We start from the raw sequence: 21,155 nt of genomic DNA, 5'->3' as shown, positions 1-21,155 counted from the left end.
TTTAATTGCAAATTACCTTATTTTGGAGAAAAATTAATTACAAATTACCTTTATAAGATAAGAAAACAAAATTTGTATACATCATTGTAAAAATAAAAAATCCAAACCGCTTTTTTATAAACCAAACCGACATATAATTTTGTTATAATTGTAAAATCTAAATCATTCATAGTCTAAATCCTAATCACCTTATTTGTAAATCCAATCCAATATATAATGTCATTCTAATTGTAAAATATAAACTCTAACCACTTTATTTGTAAACTCAAACCGACATATAATTTCGTTGAATTGTAAAATCTAAACTCTAATTCTTATTTATAAACCCTAATTAATTTATAATTTCGTTTAATTATAAAATATAAACTAAATAAATATTTAATTTTTAAAATTAAAAGTATACTGAATTTGTTTCATAAATATGGATTTAAAGTATATTTCTTTGCAATTTGCATAGTTGTCCTTCAAATTCGAATACCCACCCACTCAAATTTGACTCGATTGGAGGCCATGTCAGCAGGAATGGCATAACTGTAAATTACCTCGAATATAATGTCTCTCAGGCTCATTCGTGCTATTATCACACACACACACACACTCATCGTCGTCACTCACCAACCAAACAAACGCGAGCTCCCATGGCGGCCTTCTCGATGACTCTGGTTCGTTTTCCTTTTCCTTTTGATTTTTTTTTTTTTTTTAATTACCTTTCCGCTTCTTCTTATTCTCATGCTCATATATTTTGGTATTTATCATAGTCAAATCCGAAGTCGTTCTCAGCTGCACCACGACGACTTTATCAGATCAATTCGTCCGCTCTCACATCTACCTCTTTCCGATTCGCCACCAAATCCGCCTTCGATTCAATCTCGTTTTCGTCTTTAACTCCCTTCTCCGCCTCATCGCTCCTCCTTCATACGTCTTCTACCAAAAGAAACAACCGCTGCTTCTCGGTTCAATCGAATGCTGAGGTTAGATAATTCTCTCATCTCCTAATCTTTGTATGATGGAATTGTAATTATTGAGTCGATTGATTCTTCAAACTCTAGGGTTTGTTCATTAGATTTGCCAAAAAAAAGCTATTGGAATCATAATGTGGATTTCGTATTACACAGCTTGTTACAGAACCCCAATCGAAGATAACGCACAAGGTGTATTTCGATATAAGTGTTGGAAATCCAGTGGGTAAGTTAGCTGGGAGGATTGTTATTGGATTGTATGGTGATGATGTTCCCCAAACTGTGGAGAACTTTCGTGCTTTATGCACAGGTAAGTGTCCAAATATCATATCATATGGGATGTGATCCTTTGCACAAGTATGTGGTTTATATGCGGGTCAGTGAATGTGATTGATCTTGCTTAGGTGAGAAGGGATTTGGCTACAAGGGTTCGACATTCCATCGTGTCATCAAAGATTTCATGATTCAGGGAGGGGACTTTGAGAAGGGCAATGTGAGTTTTTTTTCTGGCGGAATCATTTATAGCACGGTTCTCTGTCTTTTGTTAGCTTCATTTGAGTTCATATTCTGTTTCTATCTAATCCTGAAATAACATTGTTACATTAGTAGTGCCTCTCGTAAACTAAGAAGAAGAAACTTCACCACACACACTTGTATATTTGCCAAGCGTAGATGTGTTGAGCTATTTAGAAGATAGATTGGGTGGAGTATGCTCCTATCTATAAATCTTAGAATGAGTGGAGTATGCTCCTATCCATAAATCTCTTTCTGACTGCCATGGAGTTCCTTGAATCCTCCCACTCTATATGTTCCAAGTAGTGGGGGTAGAATGTAGTTTCTGCCAAAGGTCAATTTGAAGAAGCTTGAGGCATACCATGATATCAGTGGCTTTATAAAAACTATGCCTCCCATTTTAGACTTAAGTTCTTTCATATAAGTAATACCTCAGCTGGAGACGTAGGGAACTTATATACCGTTTCTTGGATATATAGCTAGCTGTAGGTCTTCTCTGCATGTCTCATCTAGCAATTATGTTGTTCTTTTTCTGTTTCTGCACATCTCAGAAACCGAAGCTCATTCTAGTAACTGCTAGTATAATTTTCATTATAATGATACAGAAGTCTAATTTTTGAGCAGGGAACTGGAGGTAAAAGTGTATATGGCAGGACATTCAAGGATGAGAATTTCAAGTGTAAGTCTATCCTTATTTCACATGTAGATCTGTTTCCTTCTTTTTTCACTCTGCCCAGCTTTGCTTTGTCATTCATACTCAGAATGCTCCCTTATATATAATATTTCATGATAAGTAATAATGTGCAATATGTTGCAGTATCCCATGTCGGACCAGGAGTTCTGAGTATGGCAAATGCTGGCCCTAATACAAATGGAAGTCAGTTCTTTATCTGCACTGTTACGGTAATAACTTATAATAAAACCTCCCTCTCTGGTTAAGCACTAATGTGAAATTAGAAGTTATACAGTATCTTATAAGTAGGCAAGAATTTCGCTCAATGTAATCCTCTAGCATCAATAGTCCATCAGAACACGGGTCTTATATAGAAATCTATTAGATGACCTAGAGAATCGAATCTTGACATTGGATTTTGATTTTAACGAAGAGCCATTTGATCTTTCTTGCTAAATTGAGTGTATATCATATTAATATGAGACGTGATGTGGACAGACGTCATGGTTGAACGGAAGGCATGTGGTGTTTGGGCAAGTATTAGAAGGAATGGAAGTGGTGAAGCTGATAGAGGAACAAGAGACAGACAGAGGTGACCGCCCCAGAAAGAAAGTCGTCATAGCAGACTGTGGTCAACTTCCAATGTCTGAAGCTTGAGTATAAGATCTAAAACTAAAACCTTGTAGACATGAGATGGAGCCTATGTGTTTGCATTTTACACGCTTTCTTTTGTGGAATGGATTGAATTCCTTTACATTTTCTTTCTTGACTACAAAAAAATATAAGAAAAAGTATTCCGCTGCCGGGGTTTGACCCCGGATTTCATCAATTTGAAATTAACCTGTGTGCTACAGCGGATCTGTTGCACATATCTCCCATCCGTTTGTATATAAAGCCTACTTTCTAAATCTATTAACACATGTTTGTTTTTCAGCTTAGGTTGATTTGGTCAACTTTTCTGAATACATTATTAAAAAACATGAATTTGCTGAAACCTAAACTCAATAAAAACTCTTGTGTTTCAAGACTCGGTCCAACAGATACGTAAAAAAAAAAAAAAAAAAAATCCGTTGCCGAAATTTGAACCCGGATTTCATCAATTTGAAATTAACCTATGTGCTACAGCGGATCTGTTGCACATATCCCCCATCCATTTGTATATAAAGCCTACTTTCTAAATCTATTAACATGAATTTGCTGAAACCTAAACTCAACAAAAACTCGTGTTTCACGACTAGGTCCAACAGATATGTTACTTTTTACTGCAAAAGAAAAAATCGGATTGATTAGTTCGGTTAATTAGAGAACGGTAACCGAGTTCTGTTTCACGTTAATTAGAGATTGGCGCTTCACGTCACTTGTGATTTTTTGCCGTGCGGCATCGTGGCATGACACAAAAGTCAATGCATTCAACAAACTTAGTTAGGTTTGGTTTTGCTTCTAATTTGGTTTTGGTTCTTGTTTGGTTTTAAACCCAAACGAACCAAATAATATATAAAGTAAGTTTGCTTCTAAGTTTACTTGTGACATTGATCGCTCCGACTCCAACCTTAGCATTCCTGCCGTGGAAGTAACCATTTCTCACTCACTGAAAGCATCTTTGTTTTCAAAATACCCTAAAGTCTTCGCTTTGGCTTTTCGACCCTAATTTGGTTGCGAATTATATAAATTTGCGTCTCTTGAAGCTGAAAGTTTCGGACTTGACGACTTTACCAACGAGGTGAACGCCCAAGTGAACTCATGTCTTCTGTTTTTAAGTGTGAAAAGAGAATTTTTTTCCTAGGGTTTTGGTAAGTGATGGATAGAAGAATCAGTGGTCTACCTGATGAGATGCTTTGCTACACATTGTCATTCCTGTTGACGAAGGACGCTGCTTCAACTTCTTTCTCTCCAAGAGATGCGTAACCAGTTTGCTTCTACAAGAAGAAGACAAACCGAGGAGTTTAAGCAAATGGAACCTTTCCTGGAGAAATTCCCATGTCTTAAGCTGCTCCAAGTCCCTGCTTGGGAAAGAGATAAAAAAAGCCAGGCTGCAACTTGCCACGGATCTGCTGATGCTTCCCAGAGCTCACAAGCTCCAGAGAGTTCTTTTCCTGATAAACTAACTAATGCATCAAGTGAAACTTTTGTCCCTCTCTTGTTGCTCAAGTTTATTCAAACATGAATCTGCTACTATTATTTAGAGTTTCTGCATCAATTTGCTTTTCAGTGGCTTTTTAATTTGGATTCTCTCTTATATTACTTCTCCACTTTTCTTGTTATTGTGTTAAGTTAATCGTTGAAACAATATATCTACCACTTAGCCTCGTTTCAATGTTAGTAGCAAATAATAGTTGGCTAGAGGATGATGTTTTGTTCAGACTTGATGTTGTGCAGAAGCTTGTTCATGGCAATACGCAATTTTCTTGTCTCCTGTGATACAAAAGAAGAAAGAAAACAGAAATCAGTTTTAATAAACTAATTAAAGATACTGTCCCACTACAGAACGAGAAAAACAAAGAGATACGATCAGTTTTAATAAACCAATTAAACTGACCTCATGTAAGCATCCACTGGACCAACAACTTCTGCTCCCCTCTCCCTTCAAGGTTCAAAAAAAAAAAAAAACCGAAGTTCACACAAGAAACAAACTTCAGGCTACCAAGAAATTTCTGAGATTAGGCTGAGGATTGTTACCTGTGGCACAACTGTAGCAGGTCTCAGATTTGCAAATACTTTTAAGACCTGCACGAAGCTGAAGTAACCCCTTCTCAGGCCTCAGATGCTTTTCATTGTTATCCAACTTGTACCCTAAATTATACCAACATGAAAATATGAGAAACTGTATTTCCCCAAAGAAATGTGAGAGCAATTAACATAACTTGAGAAGACAGACCCTCCAATGGCTCCAAGAAGCATTGCATCTTGATTCATTTGCAGTAGAGATGGTATCCTCCGGAAAGGGAACTCCCAAAGCAGCTCTTCCAATGGGCATCTCCTGATACAGAACACAAACGCAATCCCTCTCTTCAAAAAAAAAAAGATCTCGCCAATTTCTAATACTAACATCATTCAATTCGATAAGTACCACCACTAATTCTACGCAAAAAACAGTAAGTTCTCGCAAATGAAATTAAACGGTAACAACATTAAAAGAAAGGGAACAAGAGAGAGAACCTCCGGCAGTTATCAAGAATTTACCTCCAAGATAGTAGCCTTGTCAACTGAACAAAGATTACCGCACCTTTGGTTGGCAAAATCAAATGCAACACGAGCAATGTGATCAACCTAAGATGAATCAGAAACAAGAATGCAATTGAGCAACTCGTACATTAAACCAGACGTCAAATACTTTTCCAGCAAAATTAACACTCTAGTAAATGCGAAAACATGATACCTCACTTGCAGAATAGGACTCGGTACAAAAGCGAACTTCCTCACCTTTTGTGGTAAAGCCCCGAGGATGCCCATTGTAAATACCTATATTCAACAAAGAAAGACACAATCTTTGACAATTTGATAACCACAACATATGGAAAAATTATAAAGATAATCAAGAACAAATTTATATTTCTGTGTACACTTAATACTGACCTCCAGTAAGTTCCCGGATGATCTGAATTCTGGCAGATGTGGTGAAGTGAAGAGCTTATTGAAGAAGGAGCTGACAAAACATCTTCAACTATTGGCAAGAAACAACAGAAAAAAAAAAAAGTTACTTAGAATCGTTTATAAGTTCCATGGAAACAATATTTGTAAGGAAACAGAAAATAAAGATTGATGCTTACATTCACCATCATCTGCCTGATTATAATTGTCTGTCACCATCATCGAAGTCTTGATTGATTCTGCAAAAACAAACATTTAAGAATAACAAAGTTTTAAAGAAACTTGAGAAGAAGAATCACAATGTTGCATTCCACAATTAATTTTGACAATAAGAGGAACCTGATCATAATCATAATCTCCGTAATCAGATTCTTCTCCCTCTGATTCTTCAACTTCTTCATCATCTTCTCCTTCAGCCTAAGCAAACATAACTCAAAAATGTTACTATGGAGAGCTCAAAAAAACAACTTTACTGCAAAATGTCTTTTTCATACCTTATACTTTGCTTCATGCTTCTTAAACACATCCAATTTATGAAAACCTGCAAAACGAAACATAAACTTGAGATTCTCGTTATACTGTTGATAAAAAATAAATAAGAAATAAATAAAACACAATGTACCTGCTTTTTGACTCCATTTAGCTCTCTTAACAGGCCGTGCTCTTCGAGTATCTGAAATTGCATTACAGTTTATAAATTGACAAATAAAGCAGAATCTGCGATATAAAGCAACTTGTTGACTTAAGGGTTGGCAAATTAAAGTGAACGAGAAAGGAAGACGTATGGAGTCAAAGACACCTACAACAAAAAGAATCAGTTTGATGTTGTTACCTTTTTGGTTCTAAAACCTGTTCATTCTTCAAACTCATAGCATATCTCCGATCTGCACAAAAACAGAGAATTAGAGAAAGCTTCCTTAATATATTTTTCTAAGTCTGAATTATGACAACCAGCCTTAGTGAAAAAACAAATCTGAGATTATACTAGAAAATGTTTGTTTCATACCTTATACTTAGCTTCAAGCTTTTCAAGAAAACCTGCAAAATGAAACATAAACCTGAGATTCTTGTTACGCTGTTGATTAAAAAAAAAAAAGAACAAGAAAAAAATAAAACACAATGTACCTGCTTCTTGAGTCCATTTAGCTCTCTTCAGAGGCTGTGCTCTTCGAGTATCTGAGATTGCATTACGATTTATCAATTAACAATTGCATTGACTACAAGATGAATCTAAACACGTAAAAGTGAGGAGATGAATCTAATCCAAACAAACATCCAAGAAGTTATTTATTACCTCAATTGTTTATTACCTGTGGAAGGGAATTGTTGGCATGAGGCAACGACAAGTACCTTTTTGTTCAAAGGGTTTTGCTTTGAATTCTAGTGCCTTGTCGCCGAGTTCCACTTCAGTAGTACCTTGTTGTTCAACCAAAAAAAAAAGGATCAACCAGATAGATAAACTTGAAACAGAACAAAATAAAGAAAAGGAGAGGATTTTGAGATGACTTACAGTGAAGAGGATTCTACCATCATTTGGGTCCACGATTCAGCATCATCATCCCTAATAATATCTCCATCATCTAGAGAAGGACAAGCAGGAAAAACAAAACCAACAAAAAAAAAATCTCAGTCAATATGGATGGGGAATTGAAGCGAATGTATTGAGTAACTGTGAGTAATGAGTCTGACTTGCCTGACTTGACGATTGAGCTTCTTCTCTCTACCAAAAGATTTAGGTAGTTCCTTACAAGTTACAACACCAGCCACCAGGATCACTAGTCATGTCAGAATTGGAACTAGCAGGAAGCCTATCACTGAAAAAGAAAGACAACCAATAATGTAAATACATATAAGTATTAGACAATAAGGTAATTAAGTGTTCTAAACTTCATACCTGGGCAGATGCAGTCTCTTGTCATTGGCATTTTAAAGCTTCGACTAACAACATGATAGAAGCTAAGAAGACAGGTATAAAGATCAATTGGGCTCAAAGTGCTAGATCTCCAGAGACGCATCATGACAACTCAACAAAACCACACATCACCGTCCTGACAACATACTTACCAGATAAGTCCCCTCTCAGTGCTAAACCTATAGAACACACAGCCACACACACAAACCTGTTTCGTTGTTTCACCAGCCAAAAGAAAGAAAGACACAACAAACCCATTACTTAATTAAGATCTCCATATAATACAAGAACGACACTCTTATTTCAAAAGCAAAACATCGATACCACCTCTGTAATAATAATAGAATAAAAAAAATCAAAATCGACTCAATAGGGTTTAAAAAGATACCTCTTGACTTGTTTTTGTTCTCTCTCTCTCTCTTTCTCTCTCTCTCTCTCTCTCTCTCTCTCTCTCTCTCTCTCTCTCTCTCTCTCTCTCTCTCTCTCTCTCTCTCTCTCTCTCTCGTCGCCTTGTGATGGCTTTGATATTTTGATGAATGAGATTGGTAGTGCTAGCTATGGTACTAACACTCGTCTCCCTGCAGTGGAAAGAATCAACACATTAGAAAGAAAAGAAAAAAGAAACTATAACAAGAGGAACAACGCCGAGAAGACAAAGACCTATCTATTACCTTATTTTGTAATCGATCAGTTTGATGTAAGAATACGCCGGCGACCGTGTTTGTTCTGAATTTACAACTCCATCCTTCCAAAAAAAAAGGAGAAGAAACAAATAAAACACAATGTACCTGCTTCTTGGGATTAAAAAGGTACTATTGGGATTAAAAAGCAAATTCGACTCAGTTTTATGGAAATGGACAAGGGAAGAAAGACCATTGTTACCTTTTAATAAGTTGGATGTTGTTACTGTAAGAACACCCGCAACCATTTTTGGTCTGAATCTACTTCATCCTTGAAAAAATCAGAGTCAATGAACCATCGTCTTGGTTGGAACACACGAACACACACCTGTTTCACTCAAAAGAAAGAAACAAACACATTGATAATACAAAAGCGAAACTCTTATTTCAAAAGCAAAAAAAAATCACACGAAAATCAAAATCGATTCATAGGTATAGAAGAAGACAAGTAAATACCTGGATACCTGGATCTTGTACATGTCTAAAACAGATCATCAAGCTATGAGTCTGTTCTAAAGTGATAATAATCTCTGATGGAGGGTATTTACCTGGAATTCTGGCAGATGTGGTGGTGCAGGCAAAAGATGGAGACATGGAGTGCAGAGCTTAATAAACATCTTCAACTATTGGCAAGAAACAAGAGAAAAAAAGAAAAAAAAAAGTTAGTTAGAATCGTTTATAAGTTTCATGGAACTAATATTTGTTTCATACCTTATACACTTAGCTTCAAGCTTTTCAAAGACATCCAATTTCTGCAAACCTGCAAAACAAAACATAAACCTGAGATTCTTGTTACACTGTTGATAAAAAAAAAAAAAAAGAGAAACAAATAAAAAACAATGTACCTGCTTCTTGACTCCATTTAGCTCGTTTCACAGGCAAATTAACAAATAAAACAGAATCTGCAATTTAAAGCAACTTGGTGACTTAAAAAGATTTGCAAATTGAAGTGGAAGAGGAAGGAAGACAAATTGAGTCAAAGACACCACCTATAACAATTAGAGTCAGTTTGATCTTGTTACGTTACTGTAAGAACACGCCGGCAACCGTGTTTGTTCTGAATCTACTCCGTACGTCCTTGAAAAAAAAATCAGAGTCATCGTTCTGGTTGGAACACACGAACAAAGACACAAACCTGTTTCGTTTCACCACCCAAAAGAAAGAAACAACAAACCCATTAATTAATTAAGATCCCATATATACAAAAACGAAACACTTATCTCAAAACCAAAACATCGACAAATCGATTCTTATTAGGTTAAAAAAAAGATACCTTTTTGCCCTCTTGTCGAACAAGAGGAACAGCGCCAACAAGACAAAGACCTAGCCTAGGTTACCTTGTAAGAAGACGCCGGCGACCGTGTTTTTGTGTTCTGAGTCAAGACATCATCGTCCGTCCTGGCGAGAACACGAACACAAAAACCTGTTTCGTCTCACCCAAAAGAAACAAACAAACCCATTCCTTCAGATTCCCTTATATACACTACAAAAGCGAAACCCTTATCTCAGAAAGCAAAAACATTCACACGAAAATCAAATTGATTCCTTATAGGTTTAGAAGAACACGAAAAGTTTACCTCTGACTTAGTTTATGTTTGTTTGCTCTCTCTCTCTCTCTCTCGTCGCCATTAGAATCGACCGTGATCTCGTCGTTAGGATCTCTCACTCTCTCGCTCTCGGTCTCTCTCACTCTCTCTGAACTGAAGCGTCTGATTAACAAAGACCAGATTATATGAGAGTATTTATAAACGGAGAGGTCTCTACCAAAAATATAACAATTGGAAATTTTCCTTTACAAGAAAAAAGGAAATTTTACTTTTTCACTTCTACTTGAATTGATTGGACTTTCTAAGCAAGGTTAGTGGGCCTTTTGTTTTTTGTTAAGCCGTGGGCTTTCCCTTTTTAATATGGCGAGAATAATCATTAGAACAGATTGGAAGTTTCTTAGTAAGGTGTTTGTAAGGGTCTCTCTTGTAGTCGGATTTGTTGAGCGTATATCTCTGATCGATTTGTATCTAAAAAGTCTACTTTCTAAATTTACCAATACACGTTTGTTTTTCAGCTTAGGCTGATTTGGCCAACCATTCTGGATACATCTTTGAACCAGACGCATAATACCACAACCAAAAAGACATTTTTCGAGTAGAAAACAAGAGAACCCATTTGCTTTATTTATTTATTAAATGATACAGAACCAAATGACCAATTAAAAAGCCTGTAAAAAGAGACGTGGGAAAAGCTTGAATCCTAGATTAATCTCTATATCAAAGTGAAAAAGAGACAACAACGCAAACAAAGAAAGTGTTTTTTACTGGTCAAGGCTAGCGTCACCCCATTGCACCTTATGCTTAGCAGCTAGATAATGAGCACCCACTGGACCACGACTGCCATAAGGATAGTACTCAGGGATTCTCTTCTTCTCTTCAATCTCTTTAAGCAATGGAGTAAAAAGTGGCCAAGCTGCATCAAGCTCGTCACTTCTTATGAACAATCTTCTTTCTCCTTCTATTGCATCCAACAGAAGTCTCTCATATGCATCTGGTATCTCTTTTGAATACCTGTCTGAGTATAGAAGATTCAAGTTACTGCGATCTAATCTCATTCCTAAACCAGGGACCTTGTTGTTGATTCTCAAATAGATTGCTTCATCTGGTTGGACACGGATCACAAGCTCATTTGTAGCTTGATCAAGATTAGAACCTGTATTCCGGTTATACAAGTTACCCGGAACATGTCTGAACTGCACCCTTATCTCTGCACTGTAAATTATACTTATCAGTAATAAGAGTCAATATGCAAAAAGTTCACAAGTTTGAAGTTATAGACACTACCTCCTGGTGTGTAGTGCTTTGCCAGCTTTCATTAGAAAAGGGACGCCGTCCCATCTTGCATTGTCAATGAAAAGAGCAGCAGCTGCAAATGTCGGAGTCAGACTACCTTTTGGTACAGTTTTATCATCAGTGTAGGCTGGATATGTGACTCCTCCCTTTGTGTGGCTCTTGTATTGTCCTATTACCACATCTTCAACTCGAATTGGCCTCATTGAACGTAACACCTTAACCTGAATTATGCACGAGACTTTCATAATATGCTTTCTTGAACCAACCCCAAAACTTTAAGGGAAAAAGATATCATACCTTTTCATTTCTGATATCCTCTGCATCCAAACTAACAGGTGTTTCCATGGCAAATAGGGCTAAGATTTGAAGCAGATGATTCTGCATTATATCTCTTATTATTCCGTAGTTGTCAAAGTACCTGAAATAAACATAAGAAAACAGAAAAGGAAACATGAGCTTTCAATGGAGAAGAGATATTAAAGCCAGATAGTGGTAAACAAGCAATTTTACCCTCCACGTCCTTCAGTGCCGAAATCTTCAGAAAATATAAACTGCACATTCCTTATGTACTGCCTTGACCATAGTGGTTCAAATATAAGGTTTGAGAATCGAAGAACAGATAAGTTCTCCACTAGTTCCTTTCCTAGGTAGTGGTCTATCCTGTAAAAACACAATTTGTAATTTATCATATCAGCACAGCATTCAATAGCATCATCATTACAACAAAAACAAACCTTTAAGTGAAATATCTCCCACCTAAAAATTTGATCTTCGTCCAAATATTGCTTAAGTGATTTTGTTAAAGCAGCCGAGGTTTCAGAATCTCGACCAAAAGGTTTCTCGACGATGACCCTAGTCCATCCATTGACAGAAGAAGCAGAAGTGCTTGCACATTTCACAGCATCTACAAATATATTTGGAGGGATAGACAAATAAAAGAGGCGGTTTGAGATTCTTCCAGCCTGCAAAAATATAAAAAAGGAATTTTTACTGATATTTGAAGAGAACATAAGCATATAAAGCAATCAAAGCAATACAGTCGACAAGAAGTTGAAACACATCAATACCTCATGTTCTTTAAGCTTCTTGTCCAATTCAGTAAAATGTTCCTGAGAATCATACTGACCAGAATTGTAAAAACATCTATTGAGAAACTCTTCCATCTTTTCACCACAGTTTGCCCTGAAATCCAGATGGAACAATGGCTTAATAATATTCACAAACTCATCTCCACCAGTAAACTGAGAACAACGCTCACCTCTTATCAATTCTGCAGGTCAGTGTTTTGCTGACCATGTTTCTGAATTCAACATCAGTCATCTTACTCCTAGAATAACCGAATATCGTAAAATGCTGCCACACAACAAAATCAAATCATCAATCATCAGGCAGGCTGTAGAGTGCAAAACAATGAAAGAGAGACAAAAAAAAAAATCATCTTCTTGGCAGTATACCTCGGGAAGACAGCCTTCATAGTAAAGGGCGAAAAGAGCCGGGAAAATCTTCTTCTTGGCAAGATCACCAGAGGCTCCAACCACCGTGATACTAACCGTTGACTTGTTTTGACCATCAGATTCTGCTCCAACCTTGGCTACATCATGAGACAGAACTGATAACACCTCTTCTTTTAATCCTTTAAGAGAAGATTTATTCTCTGTTGGATTTGAATCAGTGACAATTGCACCTAAAAAACAACAATCTAATATGTCAGAACAATCCCTCTAAAGAATATTACAGATACACTTAATGGTTCTATTGCTGGATATGAATGTTACAGAGACACCTGATGATTCCATGATTAAGTTATTGAAATTCCAGATATCAGAGAATTCAATTGCACTTAGATTCGATCAAATCCGATACAGAAAGAAAAAGAGAGACTCGAACTAACCATCTTGCATAGAAACAGAAGCACGAGCAGACTTGCTCTGGAATCTGACACAGAGGTCATGAATATTCAATCTTCCTCGAGGAGAAGAAGCAGAGAGGAACGAGAGTGATCGATGTCGGTTACCTTTAACCGGCGAAAAAGAAGCCGAATAACCGGAACGATATGATCGGGAGGTAACGGATGAAGACAGAGCAGCCATCTTCAAAATGATACTACTGAGAGAGAAAGGAGGATTTGGGGCGCTTAAAGATGAGATTTTTTAGTTAAGGAAAGAAGAAGAACATAAGAAACATCGAAGTGGGTTTAAAGGGCATTTCTGCAAATAGAAACCTTTTGAGATCTCCCAAAGGTTATCTTTTGTCTTTAAAACAAAACTGCTCACTGGGGTTGTGTTGTGCTGGTATGGCTACGTGAAGGGCTTCTGACTGCAGAAACTTATTATATTCAATTCTACCAATAAGCCCCCCCCCCAAGTGGACTCTTTTTTTTACCTTCTCTTCTTTTTTTTTTTGTTTTTATAAGAGATATCTTCCGAATATACGTTTCTCAAAGATGCTTTCTTTTGTTTTGTAGTTATACTTTGGACTGATTTTGGTTGGTTGGATGCAAATTTAGTTGGAAGCTGAAAGATTCATCTTGGGAAACATTTTTTCATTTCAAAGAAGTCAAATACAAAAATGATGAGTTTACACTCTTACCGTTACAGCCGCAACTCTTTAAACAGACAAAAGAGAATTTCCCGTTTTCCATCCACAATAATGAACAAAAAAAATCAATATTCTTCCTCAAAGCTACAAATTGATAAAAACAGCTTAACCTCCTCAGCAGGCCAATAACCTGCACAACTCTCTCTCCCTAACATGTGGATATGTGATACTCACTCTCTAACAACAACAGTATTAAAACTACCAAAAAAAACCCTCAAATTCTATGATTTTGAAGAAAGCTCAATATCAGAGAACAAGGGCGACTTTCTCATGAGATATCAGCGGAGATGGATTCGCAATCAATGGCTCGTAATGGTCTGCTCCACCACCACACCAACCTGAACCAGTGAGATAGTTTTTTAGTACCTAATTCATATAAATGTAGAGAAAGATTTTATCAAGTTGGTGTTTTTATTAATTAATACCTGTGCCTTTCATGAAAAGAAAGACTGGGACTTCAAGAACTTCACTTCTTGGTCTGTGAGGAAGGAAGAACACACAGTTCTCTTCTTCTACCATCCCATCTGAGCCATGCGCTTGCACCTACAATAAGCACACGAATTTAACAGCTTTACTTTGATGTAATTTGGAAAATAACACAACCAAGTAACAAAACTCGATAATATTACTACTACTCACCACATAGATTTCTCGTTTGAATTCTGTGGCGAGACATTCAATTGCAATATCATCCCCAAACGCAGCTGCATGTCCTTCTCGGTTCTCTTCTACTGATAACAACCCATCTTCGGTATACTGCAAGGTGATAATGTCATACTCATCCTCTGATGAGCCTGAAATAGACATGTACTTAGCCCAACTAAGTCCATCGTTCACAGGCAGACACCTCTCTCTGTAGATTGACTCTGCAGCAGTTTCTCTGGAATGTAACAAAACAAGAGACAAAGTAATCAATAAACAATACAAACCCTTAAAGCGATTGATTATAAAGAAGCATAATTTCACCTAAAGTTTATAACTTTCTTAATCATGACAAGAACAACAATGCTACATTTACTTCCTAATTTCCATATTCATAATAAACGTATATGCTTAAGCATCAAGATCCATTCAAACCAGATCTGAATCTGGAGTTAGCAAAAACATAAACGAGCTAACGTACCTCTGCATCCCAATCTGTATAAGCTCTTCAATGGCAGAATCTAGAGTCTCCCGTTCATCTTTCTTGGCCAACAACTTCTCTTCCTGAACGATATGAATCCCCCAACCACTCTTCAGATCCGGCGAATACATATGCCTAATCGCATCCGTAATAACCTCCTTCTCACCCTCGCTCGCAGATCCGAAATCCTCCAAAAACCTCCTCACCGTTCGCCGCCGCAAGTCTCGCGCGTCGATCCCACGCGCCTCCATGGCCTTGTGCGACGCGGTGAAAAGACAGTTCCCGTCGGAAGAAACCTCTCCGCCGTGAGAGAGACGGAAAACGACGGAAGCAGAGGATTCGTCTTTGCCAGGATGCTTCCACAAGACACCCCTCGCGTGAAGCCGGCTAAGATGCCGTCTTTGCTGCTCCTCAAGACCAAAAACCTCATCCCACGCGGTAGCCGCCGCCTCCATCGTCTTCTCCACCGCTTCGACAGCCGCAGCCGCCGTGGATTCGTCAACAAGATCCACGTCGTCGAGAGATTCGGCGGCGGCTGTTGAAGGCTCTCGCCACGGGACCGTAGGCGAAGGAGATTGAAATGTCGCCGTGGAATCACACAAAAGCTTTCCCATTTTCTTACAAACAAATCTTCAGGTTTCGTTCTTTCTTCTTCGTTCTCTTTCTTTCGAAACGAAACTGCAAGAAGAGGAGAGAGAGAGAGAGAGATGGACAAGTTTGTGCTCAACGGCTAGATATGGGAGGTGAGAGAACACGACTGTTGGAGTTAACGGTTAGATCTGTGTCGACTATAACGCGGGAGAGGAAAGTGAACACGTGGCGTTATCTAAGTGGTTTACTTTAACTCCCTCTGACTAACGAATGGCTGAGGCTTGACCGTGCTCCGGTGGACCACGCCACTCACAATATTTACCTATCTTTATTTATTATTAATATTGAATCCTGTCGTTTTATTAGCTGGCGCATCATACTCTAACGTGCACATGGTGCCTCCTTTTTGGTAGATTGCCAATTATAGGAAGACACATCAGCTTTTTGTAACGGTTTTGACCAATGAGAGAGCTTTCTCGCACGTATGATCTGTGTCAGGGATGGGGGCTTTTTTAAAAACCAGAAGCTCTGCGCCACATGTGCGCGGACTTGTCTTGGACGGCGTGAATAACGTCGTGAATCGCGCGTTAAAGTGAAAACGGTTTTTTTTTTTTTTACCTGTAACGGCTAGTAAAAAAGGAAATCCTTGCTCTTCCTCTTTTTTCGAGTTCAATTGGTTGACTAGTCAATTAAATCCTCCTTGAAGGTTGAGGATAAGGAGTTCATAAAGACGATGAGTTAATGTTGTAATATAGTAACTCCTAATAATGTATAGTATACAGTAAATAGCAAGTTTTTCCAAGCTATATTTGGGGGGGGATAAGCATTGGACGAACTTCAAGACCAAAGTTTTTTACCTTTATATATGCTTCATAATTTGTTTGCAACCGTTACATATGTAATGTTAAAAATCTAAAAAAAAAAAAAAAAGGATATTTGGATGCAAATTAAGTTCAATAGGCCTGAGGGTTGGATGTGTGTTCAGAATAGAATGGGCTGTTTGTGTTTGAAAGCCCAGATATACACGGGTGGGTGACGGGCCTCAAGTTCATGTATTGGCCAGGTCACAGGTGTAGTAGATAAGATAGATACTGTTAAAGCTCAAATCCATCCGAATCTTAAAAAGAGCATCTTTCAGCAGACTGAGTGGCTAATCATTAATACTGATAGCAGCTAGGAATGATTTAGAATCTTTTGGTAAGATAAGCTTAAATTTGTTATTACTAGATTTGTTACTGAGAAATTAATAACTTTCTTTTGTTTTTGGTTTCGTCAACAAGAATTTATTATCAATATCCAACAACTGTTCAAGGATTTTACTAACATCTGAATAAGCAAGCATCCATTAATGAAATGATTCACTGTAACAACAACAACAACAACAACATTTATATTCCCTTGGATAAGACATTTACAATTAAACAGAGGTGACAAGACATTGTCACTATTTTCAGAACATCCGCAACTTGACTTGTACTGTTTTTGTGTACTACGTTCATATACAGTATTTTTGTAATCAATGCATATAAATTTAAAACAATTTCAAATCATGTTTATAAAAGCATCTATTAAAATAGCAAATTGTCTGTATACTTAAACCAATAAAACAGTCGTGTTATGAAAAAATAAACATAAATGTGGTAAGTTTTATTTACTTTATTTTTTTTTCACTTGTAACCAAAGAATACGACGAAAAAAAAAAGTATGGTAAGAAAAGAATAAAAAAGCAAAAAAACATTGCATGGGTTATTGGAAACAAAAAAATGAAAAAAAAAAAAAGCTGAGTGAGGTGGGCCGTATAATTTGGACTCATAATTTCCCTAAAATAAAAAATAAAAAATAAATAAATAAATAAATCTCTCTCCACTTACATTGCTAAAGCCATAGGAAAAAAAGAAAAAACTGTTCATCATTCATCGTCTCTCCCAAGAAAAAAGAAAAAGAAACCATGAAAATGAAGAAGAAAGGAAAAGTTTACCCATCTCCACCTCCTCCTCTTCCATCATCATCATCATCATCTTCAACTACCCATCTCAACAAAGATGAAGATGAAGATTCTCTCTCTGTTTTGAAGCTTTTACCAGCGACGATTTTGGTTCTGGTGTCAGTTCTATCAGCTGAAGACAGACAAGTTCTTGCTTACCTAATCACAAGAGGAACCACCATTTCCGATAGAGAAGGAGGAAGCTCTTCGACTAAGAAGAAGACGACGAAGAAGAGCATCAGCAGCAACAAATCTAGCAAGAAACACAAACCACCAGTATTCGATTGTGAGTGTTTCGATTGTTACACTAACTACTGGTTCCGTTGGGATTCGTCTCCGAATCGTGAGCTTATTCATGAAATCATCGAAGCTTTCGAGAACCATCATCTCACTGCTGGTGGTGAAGATGCTTCTTCTCGCAACAAATCTAAGAGAGGTAAGAAGAAAGAGAAACCGGGTCGTCGGGTCACTGATTCGGATAAACTTCGGGTCTGTGATAATGATAAGGGTAGTATTACTAAACCCGAGGAGGAGCCAATGACCGAAGAAGCTACTCTTGTTTCCGAGAGCCAACACGTGTCGTCATCATCACCAGATAGATTGAGTGATGAAGCTGAGGTGGCGGAAAGAGATGAGCCGGAGAAGGTTGTTGTTGTTGTTGAAGTAGATGAAGAATCGACGGTGGTTGTTTATCCGACGGCGGCGGCGGGGAGTGCGACGGGACTCAAGGGCTTAGCGAGGAAGGTATTGCCGGACGTGTTGGGTTTGTTCAATTCCAATTTTTGGAGGCTTTGGAATCCGAACGCGTAAAAAAAAAAAAAAAAAAAGTTATGCTTTTTTCAATTTTTTTGTTTGTTGTTGTTGGTGCTGCTATTTTCATAAAAATAATCTCAACCTTCTTATGCTTTTTTTATTTTCTTTCTCTTAAAAGATATGACTTTGGGTTATGTAGCTCCTTTAATCCAATATTTCTTCTGTTCATCAGACAGATTCTCTAACCATATACCTCAAAGTCTCACTGTGATTGATATTGTGGTTAAAAGAAATAGTCCGGGAGAGATGTGCAATGTAGGCAATTTTGGTTTGGTGGTTAGACTCTAGTCTGTCTGTCTAGGCGTAGTTCAGCGATTTTGAAGTATTTTGCTTAGGAACAAAGCTTTGTGGATTAGGTAGACTGTTTCGAAAAGTGGGCCAACAAATATTTTTTTTCCTTGTGATTAAGGCATCCCTTCTTCATTTTCATATCATAGTGAGACTGTGGTGTGTCTCATTCTTCTATCTGCCTATTTATCTATCTATATATAGATAGGGTAGATCTTTGGCAACTGAGATTACTTAAATGTTGTTTCTTTAGTCTTTTTTTATGTTTTACCATAAGTTGTTTTTTTTGTTTTTTGGGTTGGAAACCTGATAAAGGTATTTGAAAGTCTCATATAACATAGTTATGGGTTTTGATTAAACCAGATCAGCTCTGAAGTTCAAGAGGCCCCCTCCAATCACAGTTATGTATTGTGGCGCATCAACAATAATTAAACTGTTTAAAACATAAAATGAAAAGATTCAGTACTAAAAGAAGCAAGAATCAAAAACTTGAGTTTTTAGGTGTCAATAATGGGAACCAACTCCAACTACTCCAACATATCTTAATCTTTTGATTCCAGAAAATTATACTATTATATTATATAGTCTTAAGCCTAACTTCTCTCATATTTGGGCTCAAGGCCATCCTTCTTGTTATGTGGTCAATCTCAAGATGTGTTTTTATAACTTGTGTTTTGAAGTACTACTTATTAGTAAAATGTTTCCTATTTATAATGACATCTCTTGATAAGTCCAATCCGGGTTAAATTATCCCATTATTGTGAGCAATTTATTGAGAGTTTAAGTGATAACTGGAATAGACTTTTATGAAAATAGTCAGAAGAAACCAGTCTACTAGCTAAGTAATATCCTTGCCTGTCCATGTGACTTACTAACGAATTCCGAATGTCAGTCAGCAGATTCATATGAGACAATCACACAAAAGTCTTACAAGGCGACTCCCATAAATATTCTTGATCACGATCACAAAGGTTTAAAGTGAATACGACTCTAGATATGATGAAGAAGATGACATCGAAGTTCTGTTTCCACTACTTTTTTATACTACAACATAGAGAGCATCGAACATTTTGTTAATTTGTTTAGTTTAAACCAAAATGTTCCAAACCTGCCCGTTCTACCAATCAAATCTAACCTGTATACTGTACTAACCAAATGCTTGTTAAGCCCAACAACAAATATCGACTCACATAACAGGCCCAAAGTTTTTACACAGCATATCCCACATTAACAAGGTTATTATTAGATGTTCTTTTCCAAACAGATTATATAGAGAGGCTGCGAGAAGAGTAGGAAAAGAGCGATCGTAAAAGAAGAACACGTGCGTCTTCCAAGAATATTCTTAGGGGTTATTATAACATACTGTATAGTCTATATTCAAACATATGATCTCTTGATAATAATGATATACTCCTTCCTACCTTTTCTTTTTTACTTTTGGGGGCTTTGAATGGTCGTCAAGCAAACATGGACTAGCAACAGTAAATGGTGTGCTACTTTTGTTTTCCTGTTTGAAATTAATTAATAATTGGTTACTGGTTCCAACTTTCAACCTCGGAGAATAATTATTTATCAATCACGTCGTCTGCGCCGGGTAAAAATAAAATTATCTTGTTCCACTTCTACAAGGGTTTAAAAGTTTGACAAAAATTCCTCGACTACCATATGAATATTTTTACTGACGTCCAAAACAAGCCACGGAAATAGTCTTACTTTTCTTTATCTCGCCAAGGAAGCAAAAAAGGAAAGAAACAAAAAAATACCAAAATGCGTCAAAATATATATCTACTCAATTGGTAAATAATTCGAGAAAAAAACAACAAACTGGTATTTTTATTCATCATGCAATATATTATAACTTATATAACCATATAATAATATATGATATATATCTCGCAATCAATGCTTATGAACATCTTTTAGTCATCGTTTATATAGCAATGGAACGAAGAAACCGATTCAAACTACATACTTTTCCTTTATTTTCCACGTGTAACTAGTCAATAAAATTTGATGGACCATGGATAAAAAACAACTCGTGTATTAAAAACTTTGGAACAGACTTGTGTGTATAATTAAGAACCATCCTATCACATTAATTTATTAAGGAAGTTTTTTATATCATGTATGTGGATTTCAAACATAGTAGACTTTGATTGATCAAACTCAATAAAAAGATAATTTATAAAATATGCACGGGTAAAATGACGTTCGACAATAGATCCATATATGACGTATGATAAATAGAAAACGAAAACGTAACCCCTACTTTTATGACATCATTCGAGAAAAATTGAGGCGATTCATTCGTTGGTAAATTAATCTCCACAATCCATTGGTAAAAAAAAAAAATCTATGTTCGTTACGTCGGTGCATGCATCCTTTTCTAGTTTTCTTAATCTACTTCGACAAAATGAGTAATTGATTCTTACGTCAGATCACCAATAAGTCTTTCCTCCCTAGCTAAATTTGCAATAATTTATTAAAATAAGATTTATTAATGCGCATTTTTCTAAAAGCACTTTCAATAGTATACGTACGTTCTTGTATATATAGATCTGATCTCCTTATCCATATACATATGAATTTCTTT

At 36.8% G+C, this 21,155-nt stretch overlaps 4 protein-coding genes and 1 long non-coding RNA gene across 6 annotated transcripts; 2 read left to right on the top strand and 3 right to left on the bottom strand.

Annotated features, from left to right (window-relative positions):
• The first annotated feature begins 489 nt into the window (after window positions 1–489).
• Window positions 490–2,901, top strand: LOC104735307 (photosynthetic NDH subunit of lumenal location 5, chloroplastic). The gene is made up of 7 exons (XM_010455066.3): window positions 490–662; window positions 759–971; window positions 1,116–1,269; window positions 1,364–1,452; window positions 2,097–2,151; window positions 2,290–2,375; window positions 2,644–2,901. The coding sequence occupies exons 1-7, from the start codon at window positions 639–641 to the stop codon at window positions 2,800–2,802; spliced, it is 780 nt and encodes a 259-aa protein (XP_010453368.1). The 5' UTR covers window positions 490–638; the 3' UTR covers window positions 2,803–2,901.
• A 1,453-nt stretch (window positions 2,902–4,354) lies between these two features.
• LOC104735306 (uncharacterized) lies at window positions 4,355–10,040 on the bottom strand. 2 transcript variants are annotated; one of them, XR_002034795.2, is made up of 27 exons: window positions 9,903–10,040; window positions 9,599–9,748; window positions 9,315–9,460; window positions 9,171–9,227; window positions 9,037–9,085; window positions 8,874–8,948; window positions 8,528–8,653; window positions 8,317–8,390; window positions 8,034–8,223; window positions 7,628–7,853; window positions 7,427–7,547; window positions 7,244–7,313; window positions 7,028–7,149; window positions 6,859–6,909; window positions 6,740–6,771; window positions 6,566–6,617; window positions 6,356–6,406; window positions 6,228–6,274; window positions 6,073–6,150; window positions 5,913–5,972; window positions 5,719–5,806; window positions 5,522–5,604; window positions 5,326–5,412; window positions 5,021–5,122; window positions 4,822–4,935; window positions 4,682–4,726; window positions 4,355–4,557 (listed from the first exon to the last, which is right to left on the bottom strand). It is a non-coding gene; the product is annotated as an uncharacterized LOC104735306 (long non-coding RNA). The 2 variants fall into 2 exon arrangements; XR_002034794.2 differs by having other exon boundaries at window positions 7,044–7,149.
• A 428-nt stretch (window positions 10,041–10,468) lies between these two features.
• Window positions 10,469–13,692, bottom strand: LOC104735304 (glucose-6-phosphate 1-dehydrogenase 2, chloroplastic). Its single transcript, XM_010455065.3, has 9 exons — window positions 13,057–13,692; window positions 12,620–12,849; window positions 12,424–12,518; window positions 12,233–12,347; window positions 11,922–12,127; window positions 11,676–11,825; window positions 11,463–11,583; window positions 11,157–11,386; window positions 10,469–11,084 (listed from the first exon to the last, which is right to left on the bottom strand). The coding sequence occupies exons 1-9, from the start codon at window positions 13,253–13,255 to the stop codon at window positions 10,634–10,636; spliced, it is 1,797 nt and encodes a 598-aa protein (XP_010453367.1). The 5' UTR covers window positions 13,256–13,692; the 3' UTR covers window positions 10,469–10,633.
• On the bottom strand, window positions 13,693–16,174 carry LOC104735303 (uncharacterized). Its single transcript, XM_010455064.3, has 4 exons — window positions 14,887–16,174; window positions 14,403–14,643; window positions 14,189–14,306; window positions 13,693–14,101 (listed from the first exon to the last, which is right to left on the bottom strand). The coding sequence occupies exons 1-4, from the start codon at window positions 15,498–15,500 to the stop codon at window positions 14,010–14,012; spliced, it is 1,065 nt and encodes a 354-aa protein (XP_010453366.1). The 5' UTR covers window positions 15,501–16,174; the 3' UTR covers window positions 13,693–14,009.
• A 935-nt stretch (window positions 16,175–17,109) lies between these two features.
• On the top strand, window positions 17,110–18,442 carry LOC104735302 (uncharacterized). Its single transcript, XM_010455063.2, has one exon. It carries the CDS (start codon window positions 17,426–17,428, stop codon window positions 18,269–18,271), a length of 846 nt encoding a protein of 281 aa, XP_010453365.1. The 5' UTR covers window positions 17,110–17,425; the 3' UTR covers window positions 18,272–18,442.
• The last annotated feature ends 2,713 nt before the right edge of the window (window positions 18,443–21,155 follow it).

Source organism: Camelina sativa, chromosome 13 (genome assembly GCF_030686135.1).
Source record: "Camelina sativa cultivar CO46 ecotype springtype chromosome 13, ASM3068613v1".
NCBI lineage: Eukaryota > Viridiplantae > Streptophyta > Magnoliopsida > Brassicales > Brassicaceae > Camelina > Camelina sativa.
This window is presented reverse-complemented; position numbering and strand designations above follow the sequence as displayed.

Coding starts and splice junctions, on each gene's coding strand:
- LOC104735307 (XM_010455066.3), top strand. CDS start 639: ATGGCGGCCTTCTCGATGACTCTG. Junction 1,453..2,096: donor GGGACTTTGAGAAGGGCAAT/GTGAGTTTTTTT, acceptor ATTTTTGAGCAG/GGAACTGGAGGTAAAAGTGT. Junction 2,152..2,289: donor CAAGGATGAGAATTTCAAGT/GTAAGTCTATCC, acceptor AATATGTTGCAG/TATCCCATGTCGGACCAGGA.
- LOC104735304 (XM_010455065.3), bottom strand. CDS start 13,255: ATGGCTGCTCTGTCTTCATCCGTTACCTCCCGATCATATCGTTCCGGT. Junction 12,850..13,056: donor TTCTGTTTCTATGCAAGATG/GTTAGTTCGAGT, acceptor GTTGTTTTTTAG/GTGCAATTGTCACTGATTCA. Junction 11,584..11,675: donor GGCACTGAAGGACGTGGAGG/GTAAAATTGCTT, acceptor TGTTTATTTCAG/GTACTTTGACAACTACGGAA.
- LOC104735303 (XM_010455064.3), bottom strand. CDS start 15,500: ATGGGAAAGCTTTTGTGTGATTCCACGGCGACATTTCAATCTCCTTCG. Junction 14,644..14,886: donor ATACAGATTGGGATGCAGAG/GTACGTTAGCTC, acceptor GTTACATTCCAG/AGAAACTGCTGCAGAGTCAA. Junction 14,307..14,402: donor TCAAACGAGAAATCTATGTG/GTGAGTAGTAGT, acceptor TGCTTATTGTAG/GTGCAAGCGCATGGCTCAGA.
- LOC104735302 (XM_010455063.2), top strand. CDS start 17,426: ATGAAAATGAAGAAGAAAGGAAAAGTTTACCCATCTCCACCTCCTCCT.